Genomic DNA, 18,201 nt, shown 5'->3' with positions numbered 1-18,201 from the left:
GTGGAACATGGGGACAAGTGAGGGGATAAGTATGGTTGTATTCATTCAAGCTCTAAAACTGAGTATCACAAGGCAGGGAGAATGTGCTCTCCCTTCCTACCTTATAGTGGTTTGATCACATGAACCTTGGATTGAGGTCATGCTCCTCACCATTTCCAGACCACTGATCTAAAGAATGCCACTAAAAACTTAGCTGATCAATCTAAAAATACTCTAAGAAAACAAAGAAGTGACGCTTACTAAAGCTAATATGAAATTAAGAGGTGAAACCAGACAAAACACGTGTGAAAATGAAGCCATAAGAGATATCAACTACTACATTATGTTGGAAAAAGAAAAAAGTTAATTCCAAACAGACAAAAACTTTCTTTCACTTTCTTTCGTAAAGCTTAAGTAATTTATAACCAACCTTCTATATTTCACACTTACTTGAAAATTTAAAATTCTGAATCAAAAGCTACTGGACAAATAATGAAAGTTCTTCCAATCTCAAAAACCTTTATTTCTAATCAATAACTTAACACACTCTTATTTTTATATATTGCTTTAAGGCTTCTCTATACTGTTCTACTGCAAAAACACAGGACATTTGCCATGAGTTCCCTTTCCTTCCCTTCACTGCATCTGACGACCTCATGACATCATTCCCCCATCATTTCCTCCTTTACTCCAGTTTCGGTTGAAGAAGTGGCCCTTTCCTTATCAAGGCAAACCTTTCTATTGACTCCATTGACCCCATTCCCTCCTATCTCCTCAAGTAAATGGCTTCCAAAATCAACCAAACCCTCTTCTCTCTTGCATCTTCCAACTTTTCTTACTCAATGGTTCTTTCCTGACTACCAATAAACATGCCTAAGTTTCCACTCTCCTTTAAAAACACTCTACAGGCCTAGATCCATCCCCCAAGTCAAGAAATCATTGTATATCTTTCCATCCTTTTAAAAAGGCCAAACTCCTACAAAAAGATATCTGCTTTTCTTGCCTCTACTTTCTGACCTCTCACTCTCTTCTCAATCTCTGCTATCTGGATTCTGACCTCATCAACTAAACTAATCTTGCATCTTGCTATTTCACACATATGAGATTCTACTTTCTGTTTACATGCTTTTGTTCATTCCTGGAATGCAACTCCTTTTCTTAGGATCTATGTCACTTCTGTCTTTATATCCTCAGACCTTATCTCAGTCCCAAACACACAGTGGTGGCTTAATAAATAAATGCTTGCTGACTAACTAAATGGTATATTATCATCTTCTGAGTTCCTAATTCCTAAAAACTTCACCACAGACTTAGCTTGAGGAGAAATAAGATTTTGATATCATAATTAACACACACAGACTTCACTGATAATTTTGAAAATGTCACCACAAAATTACTAGAAATAATACTCAGTGGGTCTACTTCTTTTTGTCTATTAAAACTTAGGGTAAAATTTATTTTAAAAAATGAAATATTACCTTTAAGTTAGTTTTGAAAAGCAAACTTCCAAAAAAATTGACATATTCCAATCCTTACTGCAGCTGTAAGTCGGCTAGACCTCTCCTAAGATTTGACTATGTCATTTTCAATGACTTTAGAGACATCAACATAAAAAAATTATATTTTGTGAAGAACCTAGATGACACCTGCAGATCCTACATTTACTTTAAGCCACAAACATTACTTATTCAAATAGAATGCTTGCTCATACTGAGGTTAAGCAAAGGAAATTATACATCACAAAATGAAAGCAAGCTTTTCCACCCATCTATCACAAGGAAAAAAATCAATACATGTCCCTATATATTCCCTAGAAAACGGTAGTAATGAGTGGAGAACGAAGATAAACCAAAGGGAATATATTTCTATTTCAGATAAAGACAAACATAAACCAAGACACATCAGTATCATATAGGTCTGCAGCTGGATCAAACATGAAATCCACCACTCCCTCAGAACAATTTTTTGACTGACAAGAATCTGACCCAAACCACAAGTCAAAATTGCAACCAGTTGAATGTCACCAGTATCACTGAAACTCAAAGGTCTCTTCCTAAAAACTGTAAAATGTGCAATACTAAAATAGTGAACAAAGCAGAAAATGATCAAAAGCAAGAACAAAAAACATTTACTTACAATGTGTGACTCCAGCCAGTGTTTGGTAGAAAGTAGGGGTATCACTATCATCAGTGAGAGTAACATAAACACCTCCAGATAGTAGCCATCGGGAAAAAGTGAAAGCATCTTTGTTTTGTAGTAACCAGTTTCTAAACTTCTCATAGTTGACTTTTTCACCCTGAAACAAAAATAAGAATAAGGGGACCAAAGGAAAAAAATTTAAACTACTAAACACATACATTTTTACTCTTCAAATTAAGGTACAGGAAAAGCACATTAGTGGGTTGCACAGAGGATAGAGTACTGGACTAGTAGCCAGGAAGACCTGAATTTATATTCTGCCTCAAATACTAGCTAAGTGATCCTGGGCAAGTCACTTAACCACTCCTAACTTCGGTTTCTTCATCTGTAAAATGACAGCACCTACCTCACAGGGATTTTGTGAGGATCAAATTATACAACATATGGAAAGTGTTTTGTAACCTTAAAGTGATATTTAAGTGGTGGTTATTATTACTACTAAAATACAAAAACAGAATAGTATGTGAGACCCAAGGAAAGATCAACAACTTGGAGGATCAAGGAAGGCTTCCTGGAGGAAGTGGCATTTGAGAGAAGCCTTGAAAGATTTTAATAGGTGTGAAACCAGGAAAGGAGGGCGTGGATTCCCAGAACAATGAGTAGTATGAGCAAAGGGGTGGAGAAGTCAGAATGCATAAGTTTAAAAAATGATACATTTTGGCTGAAGCACAAGGTATATGAATAGTATGAAAAAGGGAATAGGGAAGCAAATCTTGACATTTCTCATATCCAATAAATTAACAAATACCATTCATTCTACAACCACAGTATCTTGAAACTGTATCCTCCTCTCTATTCCAAGACCACCAGTGTATTATGAACTCTCATTACTAACTGCCTAGATTACTAATGTTTCTTCCTACATCTACTCTCTCCCTATACTAATTCATCATTCATGCCATCACAGTAATGGTATTTCCTTATCTACAGATCTGATCATAACACTCTTCTGCTCACTCAAAAATATTTAGTGGCTTTTTATTGCCCGAGTAAAGTTCAAATGACTTTGTGTGACAGGAAAGGCCCACTATCATAAGGAGCAACTCTACCAGCTCAACCTTATCTCACACAACTCCCAACAGTAGGATCTAAATCCTAGCCAAACTTGGCTACTCTTTGTTCCCTGGAGATGCTTAGTATTCTAGCCAAATCACATGTTAGACATGAATCAGCCCAATGTTACCAACAGCACTTACACCCAAGATCACTTTCTAGAAATCAACATAATAAGCAACAGTAAAATAAATTTATTTATTCCATTCCATATCCTTAAAATACTTTCTTCTCTTCTCCTCAACCCAGTGACTTCCTACCTATCCTGAAAAGTCATTAAAAGAGCAAGTGAAATGCCACCTCTCCCTTGGACTTGATTTTTCAAGCTGTTAATGACTCTTTCTCTTACTTCCATATTTCATGCAGTTTTTTGCTTTGTACCTAATAATTTTTCACATACTTTTAATGTTGTAATTATTTATCTATATATCATATTCTCTTACTGAACCAAAGTTTCAGGAGGGTTGTGGCAGTGTCTGATATAAATTGTATCTCTATACAGAATAGGCTAACAAATATGTCCAGAATTAAACTGAACTGTGCATATTCAATCAATCAATCATATATGCATTATTAAATAACTAGAACGTGCAAGGTTGTGCTAGAAGCTAAGAAGAAAGAGTCAAAAAGGAAATCCATACTTCATAAGGTACAAATGAATAAAAGAATTTTACCTGCATAGTAACTAAAGTGAGCTCTCAACTTACTAACAGGTTGTATTCCAAAAGTAAATTTACATGCCAGTACTGTGGACACATTTTCATGTAGAAAAAAATATGATGTAAGATGAAAAAATTCCTTTTTAGACCAACAAAAATCTACAACTTACTGGCTGTCCCTCAGGCCTGAAATTCTTTCCCTCTGCTTATTAGTTTCTTTGACTTCATTCAAGTATCAGTTAAAATTTGACCTTCAGCATGAAGTCTTTTCTGGTACTCTTTAATGCTAGTGCTTTCCTCCTGAGATTATCTCCAATTTATTGAGTACCTATCTTTTTTGTACGTAGCTGTTTGCACGTCCCCACCACCAGTAGCCCTCTGACACTCTCGACTGTGAGCTCCCTGAAGGCAGTGGCTGTCTTTCTTTGTATCCCTAGTGCTTACACAGTGCCTGGAACATAAGTATGTATGTAATAAATCCTTGTATACTTGGTTTCATTTTACACATAAGGCAACTGAAGCCTGAAGAGTAAATTATTAGCCCAAGATTAAATACATAAGTAGGTGGCTGAAGTTTTGTATCTTAAGTACAGGGGAAACTGAAGCTAGACTATCTAGGTACTTTGATAACCATGTCATTTTAACATACTAAAGAAAAAGATAAATACTTTCTCCAAAATGACAAAGTGCTAAAAGAAAATACTGTGAATACTGTAATGTCAAAAGTCAGAAAAATATTATTTACAAAGTATTGTGAGATGTTTATTCCTCAATGTTCTAATAACAGTTATTGGACTATGTCTTTTCTCTAGACTATACCAACCCCCACTCTTAACTTGCCTATTTCTGGGGAGAGCACAATTATTTTTCCACATGCCCAGATTATAAATCTAGGAGTCATCCTTGACTCTTCTCTCTAACTCACCTCCATATCCAAACAAAAGTGAATATCTTATTAATTCTACTTCTACAACATCCTTCAAATTCATAACCTTAACTCTACTCACATGGCTACCATCAAAGTTCAAGCCTTGATCTCCTCTAGCCTGGATTACTACAGAGGCTTTCCTCCTAACTGGTTCCTCGTTCTAACCTTTTCTATCCATCCTCCAGACAGCTTCCAAACTGATATTCCTAAAGCATAGGTCTCACTGTGTCAATTTCCTACTAAAGAATCTTCTGAAGTTCCCTAGCATCTCTAATGTAAATTGCCAACTCCTCAGTTTGGGACTTAAAGCCTTTTACAATCTGTCTATGATGCAGTAAGGAGTCATTCTTCTTGACATTACTTGCCACCATAATAGTTCTTGAAAGTGGGATTATTTTTTGTTTCCTCATTCTTCCAGATTACATACAACTATTCTTACTGGCTTCACTACAAATTTATGTTATATAACTTCAACTAGGCTCTCAATGGTGCTAGGCAATCCTTCTACACTTCTCCTATTAAACCACTGTTCCAATCTCTACAGCAGCTCTTCCAAACCTTTTGATTCCCTCCTCAAAACTCAAACCTCCCACAGCTCTCACTGCCTTTACCCTCTCAGCTGAGAACCTCAGAAAAAAGTGATGCCATCACTGAAAGCTCCCTCTTTTCTCTTATCTCACCTCCAGAAAGTTTTTCCCAATCCTCCTTAATTTTAGTGCTTTCCCTCTGAGATTAGCTCCAATATATCCTGTATACATCTTATTTGTACATAATTGCTTGTCTTTTCTCTCCTCCATTATTATACCATGAAGTTCTTGAAAGCAGCAATTCATTTTTGAGTTTCTTAGTATATCCAAATACATTAGAAACAGTACTTGGCTCATAGTAGGGTATTAATAAATGCTAGTTAACCAACTGACAAAACAGAAAATCTGCAACTGGCTCTAAGATACCTAACCTGAAATCAGAGTCACTGGAAGTCTCTGATGGCAGAATTAGATCAATGGAGTGAAGAGAATATTAATTAGCTCTCCCTCACTTCTGATGGTGCCTGCAACTGACTTTCTTACGTGTCCAGGAGCAAAATCACAATGTATATGTTCAGAAACTATCCAAAACGATAATTTTTGTCTTTTCCTCAAAGGAATGTTCTCTAAAATTATGAAAATATGAAATGGTTGTTCACTAAATTGTCTCAACACTAAAAAAAACCCTTTTGAAATGTTATAACTTCTCAATTTTATGCCTGTACATCATCCATATCAAATGAATTTCATTTCTTCCTCTCATGTCTTCCCTAACTCAGTTGCATTACTCATAAAATGAAAATTTTAATAGTCATTTAAAAAAATAAAAATTTAACAAAAAGTAATTCCATTACAAAACAAGAATTCTACTTAAAAAACTAATTCTAAGGTTTTGGCAGAGAGCCATAAAAATAATACTGTATTGATGTAATTTCAAATTAAATCTAAACAAAAGGGAAGTAGAAGAACTTTTGTCTTTTGTCTTTCCTTCCTCACTTCTTTCACTTCTCTATTAATATGATTCCTCATCTCCAAGTATTTGGGATCATCTCTCTGCTCCACAACATGTGGCACACTCCCCACAGAGCTTCCTAATAAAGGAACTTTTCCTGAGTTCCAATTCTTCAAAATATTTACTTGTTTTATGTTCTGCAAGACTGAAGCCTTTTAACCTAGCTTGTTTTAATCTGATAACCTAACCTTTATTTCAGCATAATTTGTGCTGAGTTAATCACTGGTAATAAAAATTATTTCCCACCTGGCTACTCTCCTAGATTTCATCAAGATCTCCAAAATAAATCACCCTTCAAATCATATCAACTTTGAAACTAATATCTGCTCAATAATCCCTGCTGCTGATCCACCAAGTGCAGAGAGTGAACATGAGAGTTCCTCCCATGTCTTTCATTTAGGAAGTGCACCCAGGATAGCTACCTCACCATTTTCTACCTGCAGGTTTCTGGGCTTCATCAGCGCCCCGCCAGTCATCGTCCCCTGCCTCCCTCACCCCCAGTTTCTTTTTTTATTATTATTAATTTATTTAAAACTTAAATATACAAGAAAAAGAAAATTATTATAAACTTAAATATTAAAACTTAAATACAAAATAAGAAAAGAAAAATTGCATTGCCATATACAAAGCAGAATGTAAGAGAGGACTGAAAATATATAGCAATAAATTTCCATTTCAAGAAAGCCTATATAATAAATACTATGCACTGTGTTCAGAGATGTCCATCTTTTCCTTGCTTCCCTGTAAGTTTTCTTTTGTTCTCTTGTGTGCTCTTTTTACTTTGTTTGTTCCACCTTCCTCCCCTCCCTGCCCCAAGAAGGCTAAAATTACATGTCGATACACACACACACGTATATATATCTCTATGTTTATATACACATACATACATACATACATACACACACATATACACACCAAAATATATCCATACATATATATATATACTCATACATACATATACTTAGATATCTATATCTATCTATATCTATATAACTATATATACTCATATATAAACATATATACAAGCTATGTATGATCGTACTATACTTATCTGTTGTTTCTCTGAGGATGGATAACCTCTTCTTGCATAAGTCCGAGTCATTCTGTATTTTTCTAAGTCCACCAACTCATCATTTCCTATACCACAGTAATATTCTAACCTTATACTACTGTTATTTTAAATAGTCTAAAACAATATTAATTAATATGGTTGGTATAGAGTATGTTCAGGGAAGTCTAGTACCTCTGGTGGGAAGGCTGCTGAGCCCTTTTCAGGGCTGCTTTCCACCTTTGGTGTCCACCTGTTCCACCTAACTCTCAACTGTCAGAAGAAGCTATAATACGCACAGTGGCTGCACAGTGGACACACACTGGTAAACCATTTTTGCAAAAAGGCTAAACTAGGTTAAGGGTAACCAAGCAGGGTAGGTGTCTCAAAACCATCAGTTAGGGGAGTATCTACCCCAACCACATGAACACTTCTCCTGATGGAATGGGCAGATGAGAACAAGATGTTCCAATGGCCATGAAGGCAGTTGAAGCAGGCACTGTGCAGGACTTAGAGTTTGTTTAGACACTGAAGATGCCAAGGTCCACTGTATCTCAAGTCATCACCAGTTATCTTGATTCTGTCCTGCCACTGGACTGTGATGACTCTAGAAGAGGGAGTGAGTCTGACAACTTCATGTCTCACTTAAATCAAATTTATGCTTGGTTCAAAAGACATCACCCATACATTTTACCATTTTACTTATCTCAAAGTCATTTGGCAATAGGCAAGTACTAAAGTAGCAGGTGCAGATACACTGGGAGCCATAGTCACAATCCTGTACACGCATGGCCTGACCATAGGCTCATCTTTTCACTGGAGGCAGCAGTGGAATTCAGCAGACCCCTGGGTATCTGAGCAGATTTTTAAGGATCACACTTCTCACTTCCTGGTGTGAGGAAGGACTAGAAAAGGTATCCTAAAAACTGTCTGCTTACCTAACCCTGGCCTGATTACTATAGCAGGTGAGGACTCTACAGTGTAGTTGAAACACAAAAAATGTACAAAAACATCTACAAAGATGATTCCACTCACCATCAATACATGGAATGCGCACACACTTAAACAACACAAAATCTATTAGACCTGAAAGATGAATAGCTCTTGTTGTGAGAGAACTCGGCAGGTATCAATTTTAAATAGCAACCCTGTGTGAAACAAGATTGGCAAATGAAGGCCAGCTTACCAAAGTCATAGCTGGATGGATACACATTTTTCTGGAGTGGCCACAGAAAAGGGGAACACTATGAAGCTTGTATAGGTTTTGTAATCAAAACTAATCTAGTCAAAAAGTCTGTATGCTAATCAAAAAGAGTGAGTGGCAATGTGATTACCACTTGCAGGAAAATGCCACAACACCATCATCAGTTCCTATTGGGCTTTCACCATGACAAACCCTAATGAGGTCAAAGAAAAATTTTATGAAGACCTGGAGACTATTACCATCAATGTACCAAAAGAGAACAAGCTTATACTTCCGGGAGACTTTGATGCTAGAGTAGGCTAAGACTGCCAGACATAGCAGGAAGTTCTTGGGAAGAACGAAACTGGAAACAACAATGATCACTTACTACTGAAGACTTGTGCATCTCATGACCTTCTTATCACCATTACTGTCTTCCATTTACCTAAAGGCAATAAAACTTCATGGATGGACCCTAGTATCAAACAATGGCATTTTTTAGACTATGTGGTTACAAGGAGAAGAGACAGACAGGACATAAGAGTAACAAAGGCAGAATGTTGGACTGATAACAAACAGACTTATCCTCTCCAAGCTAAATATTCACATTCAACGAAAATAATGTCCCCAAGCTAAAATGACTATCCAGAAAAAATTAATGACAACAGATTACAGCACTTCTCTCAGTGGGAACAATTTGTTGCTAACTTGGAGGCAAAATTGTGCCAACATATGGTTGGCAACAGTGCAGCAGAAAAAGAACGGGCAGCTTTCAGAGACTTTGGTATACAGCACTGTACTTGCTCATCTGAGTGAGAACACTCACAAACATCAAGACTGGTTTGTCGAAAATGATGGGGAAATTCAGAAGCTACTAAATGAAAAGCAACAACTCCACAGGGTTCACCAACAGGACAATTCATCCATCTCTAGGAAAGAAGCATTTAATTCCATCAAAAGTAAAGTATAAGTGAAACTTAAGAAAGATGTGGAATTCTTGGCTCAGCAAGAAGGAAGGTGAAACACAGTTTTATGCTGACAGTAACAATCCAAAGGGCTTTTATGATGTCCTGAAGGCTACTTATGAACCAAAGACCTATGGTGTATCTCAATTACTCAGTGCTGATAGAGTCACAATGATTAGTGATAAGAAAACAACCCTAGAGCAGGCCTTCACAAACTGCAGCCCTCCAAAGGATTTTGGATATCCTGCAAAAAATGTAGAGAAAAGCATCCTCTTTCACGGGCCACCCAAAATCCTTTGGTGAGGTGCAGGTTGTGAAGGCCTGTCCTAGAGAGGAGGGCTGAATGCTTCCATAGTGTTCTCAACAGGCCATCATCAATCAATGCTGAAGCTACTGACCATTTACTTAAGTTTGAAGTCAATCCCTTCCTAGCTGAAGTCTCAACTGAAGAAGAGGTTTTGAATGCCAATAGCCTCCTTTTGTGTGGCAAAGCTCCTGGTGCTGATTCTATATTCCAGGTGAGAATTACAAGATGGTGGGGGGGAGGGAGGAGTGTCATTTGCTTATACAAAAGCTGAGTGAAATTTTCTGGGTTATATAGCAAGGAGATTATCCCCCAGAAGTTTCAGGATACCTTCACTGTCAATCTCTATAAAAGCAAAGGAAATAGATAGCTCTGGGACAATCATGAGGTGCGTGGAGGGGCGGGGGAGGGGGTAAGAAGAGAAATGGGACAGAGTGACTCTTCTAGGTACTATTGGCAAGATTTGTGCCACAGTCCTCCTTAATGGTCAATATGGTGCTTGCTGCCCAACAACCCCAGGAGAAATACCAAGAGCAGAACAGAAGTCTGTACAAACACATTTGTTGATCTGACCAAAGCCTCTGCTATAGTCAGTTGTGATGGCTTATGGAAAATTATGTCGAAATTTGGTTGCCCAGAGAGTTGCATCAGTATTGTACGTCAATTTCATGATGGCATGCTTACCTGGATTCTAGATAAAGGATGATGCTCTTGTGCTTTCCCAATCATCAGTGGAGTGAAACAAGACTTTGTGCTTACTCTCATGCTTTTTAGCATGATGTTTCCAGCCATGTTGACAAACACCTTCAATCAGGATGAACATGGCATCAAGGTTAACTACTATACTGATGGTAAATTCTTCAAGTTGAAAAGGCTACAAGCCAAGACCAAAGTGAAGGGAGTATTTGTGCATGATTTTTGGTTTGCAGATGATTTGCGCACTCAATGCAGCCTCTGAAGCCAAGATGCAATCAAGTATGGATCATTTCTCTGCTGCTTGTGCTAATTTTGGCCTAGTAACACCAAGAAAATGCAGGTACTTCAATAGCCAGCACTAAACCCCATATGTGGAACCACTGGTTACAGCAAATGGAGAAGTTCTGAATACTGTGGATAAGTTCATTTACTTTGGCAGTATACTTTCCAGGGATGTGCACACTGATGAGGTTAACATACACATTGCCAGAGCTAGCTTGGTGTTTGGGAGACTCCAAAAGGAAAAGTGTGGGAGAGAAGAGGTATTAGACTGACTACTCAACTGATGGTCCACGGAGTCACCATGCTAAAGTTCACTGTTGTAACATGCCTGTGAAACCTGGACAGTCTACCCGTACCATGCCAGGAAACTGAATTGCTTTCATTGAAATTGTCTTAGGAAGACTCTAAAGAACACCTGGCAGGATTAAGTTACCAGACACTGAGGACCTTTCTCAAACTAACCTGCCAAGCATTCAAACTCTATTACAGAAAACACAGCTATGATAGGCTGGCCACACTGTTCAAATGTCAAACATATGCTTGCCTCAGAGACTATTTTATGGAGAACTCACACAGTGCAAGTACTCATATGGTGATCAGAAGCAATATGACACTCTCAATGTCTCTCTTAAGAACTTTGGAATTGATTGCATGACATGGAAGACACTAGCACAGGACCACCTAACACAGCACGCCCTCATCAGAGAAGGTGCTGTGCTCTGTGAGCAAAACAGAACTGAAGTAGCTCAAAAGAAACACAAGATGTGCAAATTCAGAGAATCTACCCCAAATGTTCACATGGACTATTTGTGCCTGACCTGTAGGTCTGATCAGTTATAGTAGAATGCACTGTAATTTGACTCTAACATAGTAATGTCATTTCCTCTTCAAAAACGAAAAACAACAACCTAACTCTTTGGGGTAGGAAAGGCTTTTTTTGCTTCAGTATCCTCATTTGAATACAATCCCCAGTCTTCTTTATTCCCATAGTAACTTTCTATAACGGGATTCTTTCTCTTTTGCCTGGTCATTTTTAAAATTTGTAGCAGCTTATTTATTGTAATCACTTCTAATCCTGAAGTATAGGAGATGGTGCCTCAGGCCTCAGATCCTCCTCTGATTCTCAAACCAAAACCAAGAATGCCACCTTCCTGTAAGTGCCCATAGCCAGCAAAGTTCCCACCTCACTGCTTCTGCACTCACCAGGTGTGTGCTGGTTCCTTCCATTCCAGAACTACGTCTCAGAAGCACAGCTAGGTCTGTCAACCTTTATCAGCAGAGATTCCTTCAATCTTTCCCAGCTCAGATGCTGAACTACCCACATTGTCTGAGAGGTGAAAGTTCCTGTGGTTGGGGTTCACCAAGCTAGCCCCGGGGTGTACCTCTTGCTGGTTCAGAGGAACTGGCCTAGAAGCGTTTACTCTTCACAGAGACCTTGATTCTGGGATTTTTCATCTTATCTCTAATTGTCCCAGGAAGATCCAAGTTCCATCCCAACTCTTGTTTATTTTTACTACTATACATTTGACCCGAGGTGCTATTTTATCTTGTCTGTGGAGGAAATCTGGAGAGCTTGGAATTTTCTGACCTATTCCACAATCTTCCTATAATCCTCTCCCCCATCCTCAGCTTCTTTTAATGTCTTGCTTAATGTGTTAATAAATGTTTAGTAATTACTGTCTTGCTCCATTAGATTGTGAGCTCTTTGAAAATAAAGACTATCTTTTTCCTTTCTTTGAATCCTCAGGGATTAGAAAAGTGCCTGGAACATAGTAAATCCTTAGTAACTGTTTATTGACCAACTATAAGAGCTTGTTTTTATCCATTATCTACTTTTTAAAGTATGGTAGCACTTTATATGCTTTTGATCATTAATGATAAGTACTATCACTCTTTCCCCATGGAACAGCACCATGCCAGATTTACTAGGCACTCAATAAATATTGCTTTAGATGTGAAACATCCCTCCCTTTCTAAACAACATCCATTTGCTTCTAAAACCACCTACCAAAATAAAACCACACAAAAAGATTCATAACACAACTACTACACCTCTATTTTCTTTACCCACAGAGATCCAAAGCACTTCTAAATGAGTAATTCCAAGATGGTACAGTCCTAATATTCCCCTCTAAACAACTTTAAAATAATGCCTCATATCAAATTTTGAAGCAGCAGCACCAACAAAAGATCAGAGGGAGTCATTTTTCCAACTTAAGACAACTTATGATATAATGGTAAAAGAGGCACAAAAATTCACTGAAGTAAAAGAATCCTTAAAAAACAGAAAAGACCAAATAAAAAAGGAGATACAAAAATTCACTGAAAAAGAAATCTTTAAAAAGTAGAACAGGCCAAATGGAAAGGGAAGTACTAAAATTCAATGAAGAAAAGTAAGCCTTAAAAACAGAATTGGCCTTATGGTAAAAGAGTTACAAAAGCTCACTGAAGAAATTAAGTCCTTGAAAATTAGAACTGTGCAACTGGAAACTAATGACTCCACAAGGTAACAAGAAACAATAAAACTCAAAAGAATAAAAAAAGAAGAAAATGTGAAATATCTCATCAGAAAAACAAATGACCTGGAAGACAGATCAAGGAGAAATAATTTACGAATTACTGAACTACCTGAAAATCATGATAAAAAAAAAGAACCAAGCCATCATATTTCAAGAAATTATAAAGGGAAAAATGTCCCAATATCTTAGATCCAGAGGGTAAAATCGAAATTGGAAGACTCCACCAAACACCTCCGGAAAGAGATCCAAACATGAAAAGTCCCCGGAATATTATACCCAAATTCCAGAGCTCTCACATCAAGGAGAAAATTTTGCAAGCAGCCAGAAAGAAACAATATAAATATTGTGAAGCTACAGTCAGGATCGCACCAGATAGCAGCTTCCATATTAAAGGAGTGGGGGCTTAAAATATGCCAGAAGACAAAGGAACTAGGATTACAAGCAAGAATAATACAAGTAAGAATAACCTACCCAGTGAAACTGAGTAGAGTCCTTCAGAGGGAAAAATGGAAATCTAATGAAACTGAGGATGTTCAAGCATTCCTGATGAAAAGACCTGAGCAGAACAGAGACTCTGACATTTAAACGTAAGACTCAAGAAAAGCATGAAAAGTAAACAGTAAAGAATAACCATAAGAGCCTCAATGAGTTAAACTGTTTACATTCCTGTAAGGGAAGGTAATGTTCATAACAACTAAGAACTTTATCATTATTAGTGCAGTTAAAAGTACTCTATATAGACAGAAGGCATGAGTGTGAGTTGATAATATTGGGATAATCTCCAAAAAAAAAAAAAAAAAAAAAAAGATAGGTAGAATGGGGCAAAATTTCTCACATAAAGGAAAAGATTTTATAGTGAAGAAGAACATGGGGGGAGGGGAGGAAATGGGACCAATGCTTGAAATTCACTCTCATCTAAATTGGTTCAAAGAGGGAAGAATATACATACACACTCAGTTGGGTACAGACATCTATCTTACCCAAAAGGGAACTAGGAGGGAAAAAGTATAAGAGATGTGGCATGGTTGAAGATAAAGGGATGGGCAGATTGGGGAAGGCAGTGGTTTGGAAGCAAGATAGGCTTTTGAGGAGGGACATAATCATAACTGTGAATATAAATGGGATGAACAAATATGAAAGGACTGGCTACTCTGATCAACACAGTGATCCAAGACAATTTTAAAAGACTCACAATGAAAAAAATGCTATCCACCTCCAGAGAGAGAACTGATAAACTCTGAGTGCAAATGAAGTATAATTTTCTCACTTTTTTGATTTTTTTTTTTTTACAATATGGCCAATATAGAAATATTTTATATGATTTCATATGTATAACTGATATTATTTTGTTTGCCTTCTCAGTGGGTAAAGAGGGGGGGAGAGAAAGGGAACCTGGAACTCAAAATTTTAAAAGAACTGTAAAAATAAATTATAAAGAAAATAAAATGAAGCGTTAATTCACCCAAAACAGGTCAACACTTAATTGTGTCATTGTTAAACCCTACAAAGTAGAATTGTGATAATTTAGCACTATTTATTTTAAGGAAACTACTAAAAACAAAAATAATAACCACTACATGACAGGGCTGTTTATGATAAAAAGGATTTTATCTGTACAGTAGATATACCAATTCTAAAGTTATTAGCAGGTTGTATTCCAAAAGTTCATGTCTACGTCTGCACTCTGGGCACATTTTCACACTGAAAAAAAAGTTACAAACTATATTTAAGTTCCTTAGCCAGCCCACAAAAACCAATTTAATAGATAAAATCATTGAATATAGTAGAAATAACACACCAGGTTCCAAAACTTTATGAATCCTAAACTTCAAATTTCATGTCCCTTTAAACCCAAAAGAGAAGCACTTAGACAACTTCTGTAGTTTTGGTCAGATAGATTTCTAACAGGGTGGTAGCAGCCTTTTAATTATATAGACTGCTAAAAAATCATCTATCTATTCCTAGGTCAAGAGTACCTATAAGCGTAGCTTATTACTCACACCTGAAACAACATGGGAGCAAAAGTAGTTCAAAATCTGTCAATAGATTATGTATAAATTCAGCATAAAAAGTACCTCTGAAAAACACCTCCTAAGAGTATCTGGGACTTTTCCATCCACGACATGGAGCATCCTTTCCATTTCTTCCCGTACAACATAACTCCCAGATTCATTTGAAAAAAGACTAAAAATGTCTAACAGGAAAAAAAAAAAACACAGAAGAAATTAAAATCACTGACAATAATAAAGCCAAATCTAAACATTTCTTTAGAAATATATTTTTGATGCAAGATTGTCTAGGGTATAACTGGTTTATCCAACTTCATTTTGTTTTCCATGTGATAGTTGACACAAGTTTACTGGAATTTTTAATAACTGCCAAACATTTTTACTCTCTGTTTAAACTGTTGAGTGTATAGAACAAGTATACTCCAGATGTACTTCAGAAAAATATATATTAAAAATGTTAACTAACAAATGCTCTTGAAACCTGATTACAATATATTATATACTTCCTTTAAACCTTGTAGATACTAGAAAATTTGGTATATATTTCTACACATCTGAACAATATTCCCATGCATTATAAATAAAACAGAAGAAATGAGATTCCCTTCTCTACACTTTTCCAATGTTGACTTATAACATGCAAAAAAATTTCAAAGAACAATTGGCAACTAAGATAAAGCAGAAAAGAATTTACTGAAAATAATTTAAATGTAATTAACTAATATAACTTCTGGTTTTGTCATAATAGACATCAGAATCATAAGCGCTATAAACAAAATTGCTCTACATGTATAAAGTACTACAATTTTAATGCTCTAACTACTTACATTTTGCTTTCTCTTCATCTCTGCCTCTTGTAAGAAGGACAAGTCCTACTATCAAATTATTGAAATGCAGCCCTTTGGATGTTCCACCAAATGAACAGTAGATCACCTAAAAGAAAGGAAAGACAAAGAGTAGTTGTGAATGATAAAGCAAGACACAGAAGAAGTAGGACAAGAACAGAAATCATTACTTGGGAGTTTAGGGTTGGTCATCTTCCAGTATATGCAGTAACTGTAGCAAACCTTCATTTCCAATGATACTTCCAGGAAAATCTTTTCTATATTCTAAAAGGTCTGCAGCAATTCATTTTCTCTTTTAAAATTATGAAACAGGTCCAAGAATATATTACATCTAGCCTATAAGTATCACTAGCTCATTTCCCCGTTGCTTTCTGAGGCAACAAGGTGGCAGAGTAGATAGAGGACTGGACCTGGAGTCAGAAAACCTGAGTTCCAATTCAGCCTCAGATACCTGTGATACCTGAGATAGCTGTGTGATGCTGGGAAAGTCACCAAACCTCTATCTGTCTCTGTTTCCTCACATGGAAATGAGGCTAAATATATCACCAATTATGAAGTGGCCTAATTGTTTGCGAAAGAAATTAGAACTATGCAAGTCAGTAAATTGTTAATATTCTTTGATACAATGAACTTGTTGATGAGTTTAATGTCATCAGGAGGTCTCAGACTTCTACAAAGAAGGTCCTATACATATTATACATATATATAGAAATATTTACATCAATGTCTATATATATAGCATGTATGTGTATATGCATATATAGCATGTGTGTATATATGTGTGTGTATTATGTATGTGTGTGCATTATGTATGTATGTGTGTGTTCATAAAAACATTTTTGATGGCCGGTAGCAAAAACTGGTTGGTGGTGTGAAAGTGAATACCCATCAACTGTAATACTTACAAAAAATTTATGATATAGGAATAATACTGTAACATAAGTAAGGTAAGAAATGTCAAATATGACTGAAACAAAGGAAGATTTATAGGACCCAATGCACATCCAAGTAAGCAGACCCAGGACTACAATAGAAACATTATAAACATGTAAATCAATAAAAACATTAAAAGGTAGTCGAACTTTGATTAATAATAACTGACCAATAATTACAGGACCAGAGAAATGATGATGAATCCCACCTCCTCTTTTTCAGAAGAGAATTCTGGAACTGAGGACATGAAATATGGCATATGTCATCAAGATATGGCCAAATATAAAATATTTTTCTTTGTAGCAAGGAAGGGTTCAAAGAATGAGAGAATTGCAGTTGAGAAATGATTAAGGAGAAATAAATGACTGGTATAAAAATAAAATACATCAATAAAACTTTTTTTAAACAAAAAAATGACAAAAATAAGTAATTAATGGAGATTCTATGTCCAGTACCATTCTGATTCTTATTGAAGAAAGGATGATATAATCAACAGACTTCTGTATAGTTTACAAGCCTTTGGTCTTTCAAATTTCTTATCCCTGAACCATGTTTTCTGATTTTTTTTTTTTTACTGTTCTCCACCCCACCCCTATATCCATCACTACATATAAGTCAACAAATAATAAGTACATGTTGATTTAATATGGAATGTATTGTTGAGCTTTCAATTGAATTCCCTTACTCCTCATCATGTTAACATATAAACTTTTATTTTAACTCACAGTATACATTTTGGAAATGTTTATCATAAATAATTCAATATAAGATGATCTAGTGTCCCACAAAATTATGATTTTTGTTGACTTTGGACACATGATAAAACCAGTTCCATCCATTTTCTCCAAGAAGGATCAATGAGCTGCAATCACCCTTTATGGTTTTTTTTTTCTCATTTCTTTTGAGAATATCAAGATCAATACAATTTAGGTCCTCTAGTTTTTTAATGATTCAGTTACTAGACAATTATCTCATATTTAGAGCATCTACAATTAATGATTATAGGTCATCTAAAATAGGATGACTCAGTACATTCTGCTTCCTTTACCACTAACCACCA

The 18,201-nt window shown here is 36.3% G+C and overlaps 1 protein-coding gene across 2 annotated transcripts in view; it reads right to left on the bottom strand.

Moving 5' to 3' along the window:
- Window positions 1-18,201, bottom strand: part of USP32 (ubiquitin specific peptidase 32) — a 262,811-nt gene that overhangs the window by 123,252 nt on the left and 121,358 nt on the right. For both annotated transcript variants that reach the window (XM_072646922.1, XM_072646921.1), the window contains exons 3-5: window positions 16,191-16,296; window positions 15,430-15,548; window positions 2,116-2,275 (exon numbers count right to left, since the gene is read on the bottom strand). In XM_072646922.1, the coding sequence (XP_072503023.1) occupies window positions 2,116-2,275; window positions 15,430-15,548; window positions 16,191-16,296 (385 nt within the window). The remainder of the gene's footprint in view (window positions 1-2,115; window positions 2,276-15,429; window positions 15,549-16,190; window positions 16,297-18,201) is intronic.

The sequence above is a fragment of the Notamacropus eugenii genome, chromosome 2 (genome assembly GCF_028372415.1).
Source record: "Notamacropus eugenii isolate mMacEug1 chromosome 2, mMacEug1.pri_v2, whole genome shotgun sequence".
NCBI lineage: Eukaryota > Metazoa > Chordata > Mammalia > Diprotodontia > Macropodidae > Notamacropus > Notamacropus eugenii.
The sequence above is the reverse complement of the archived record's forward strand: the minus strand, read 5'-3'. Positions and strand labels throughout refer to the sequence as shown.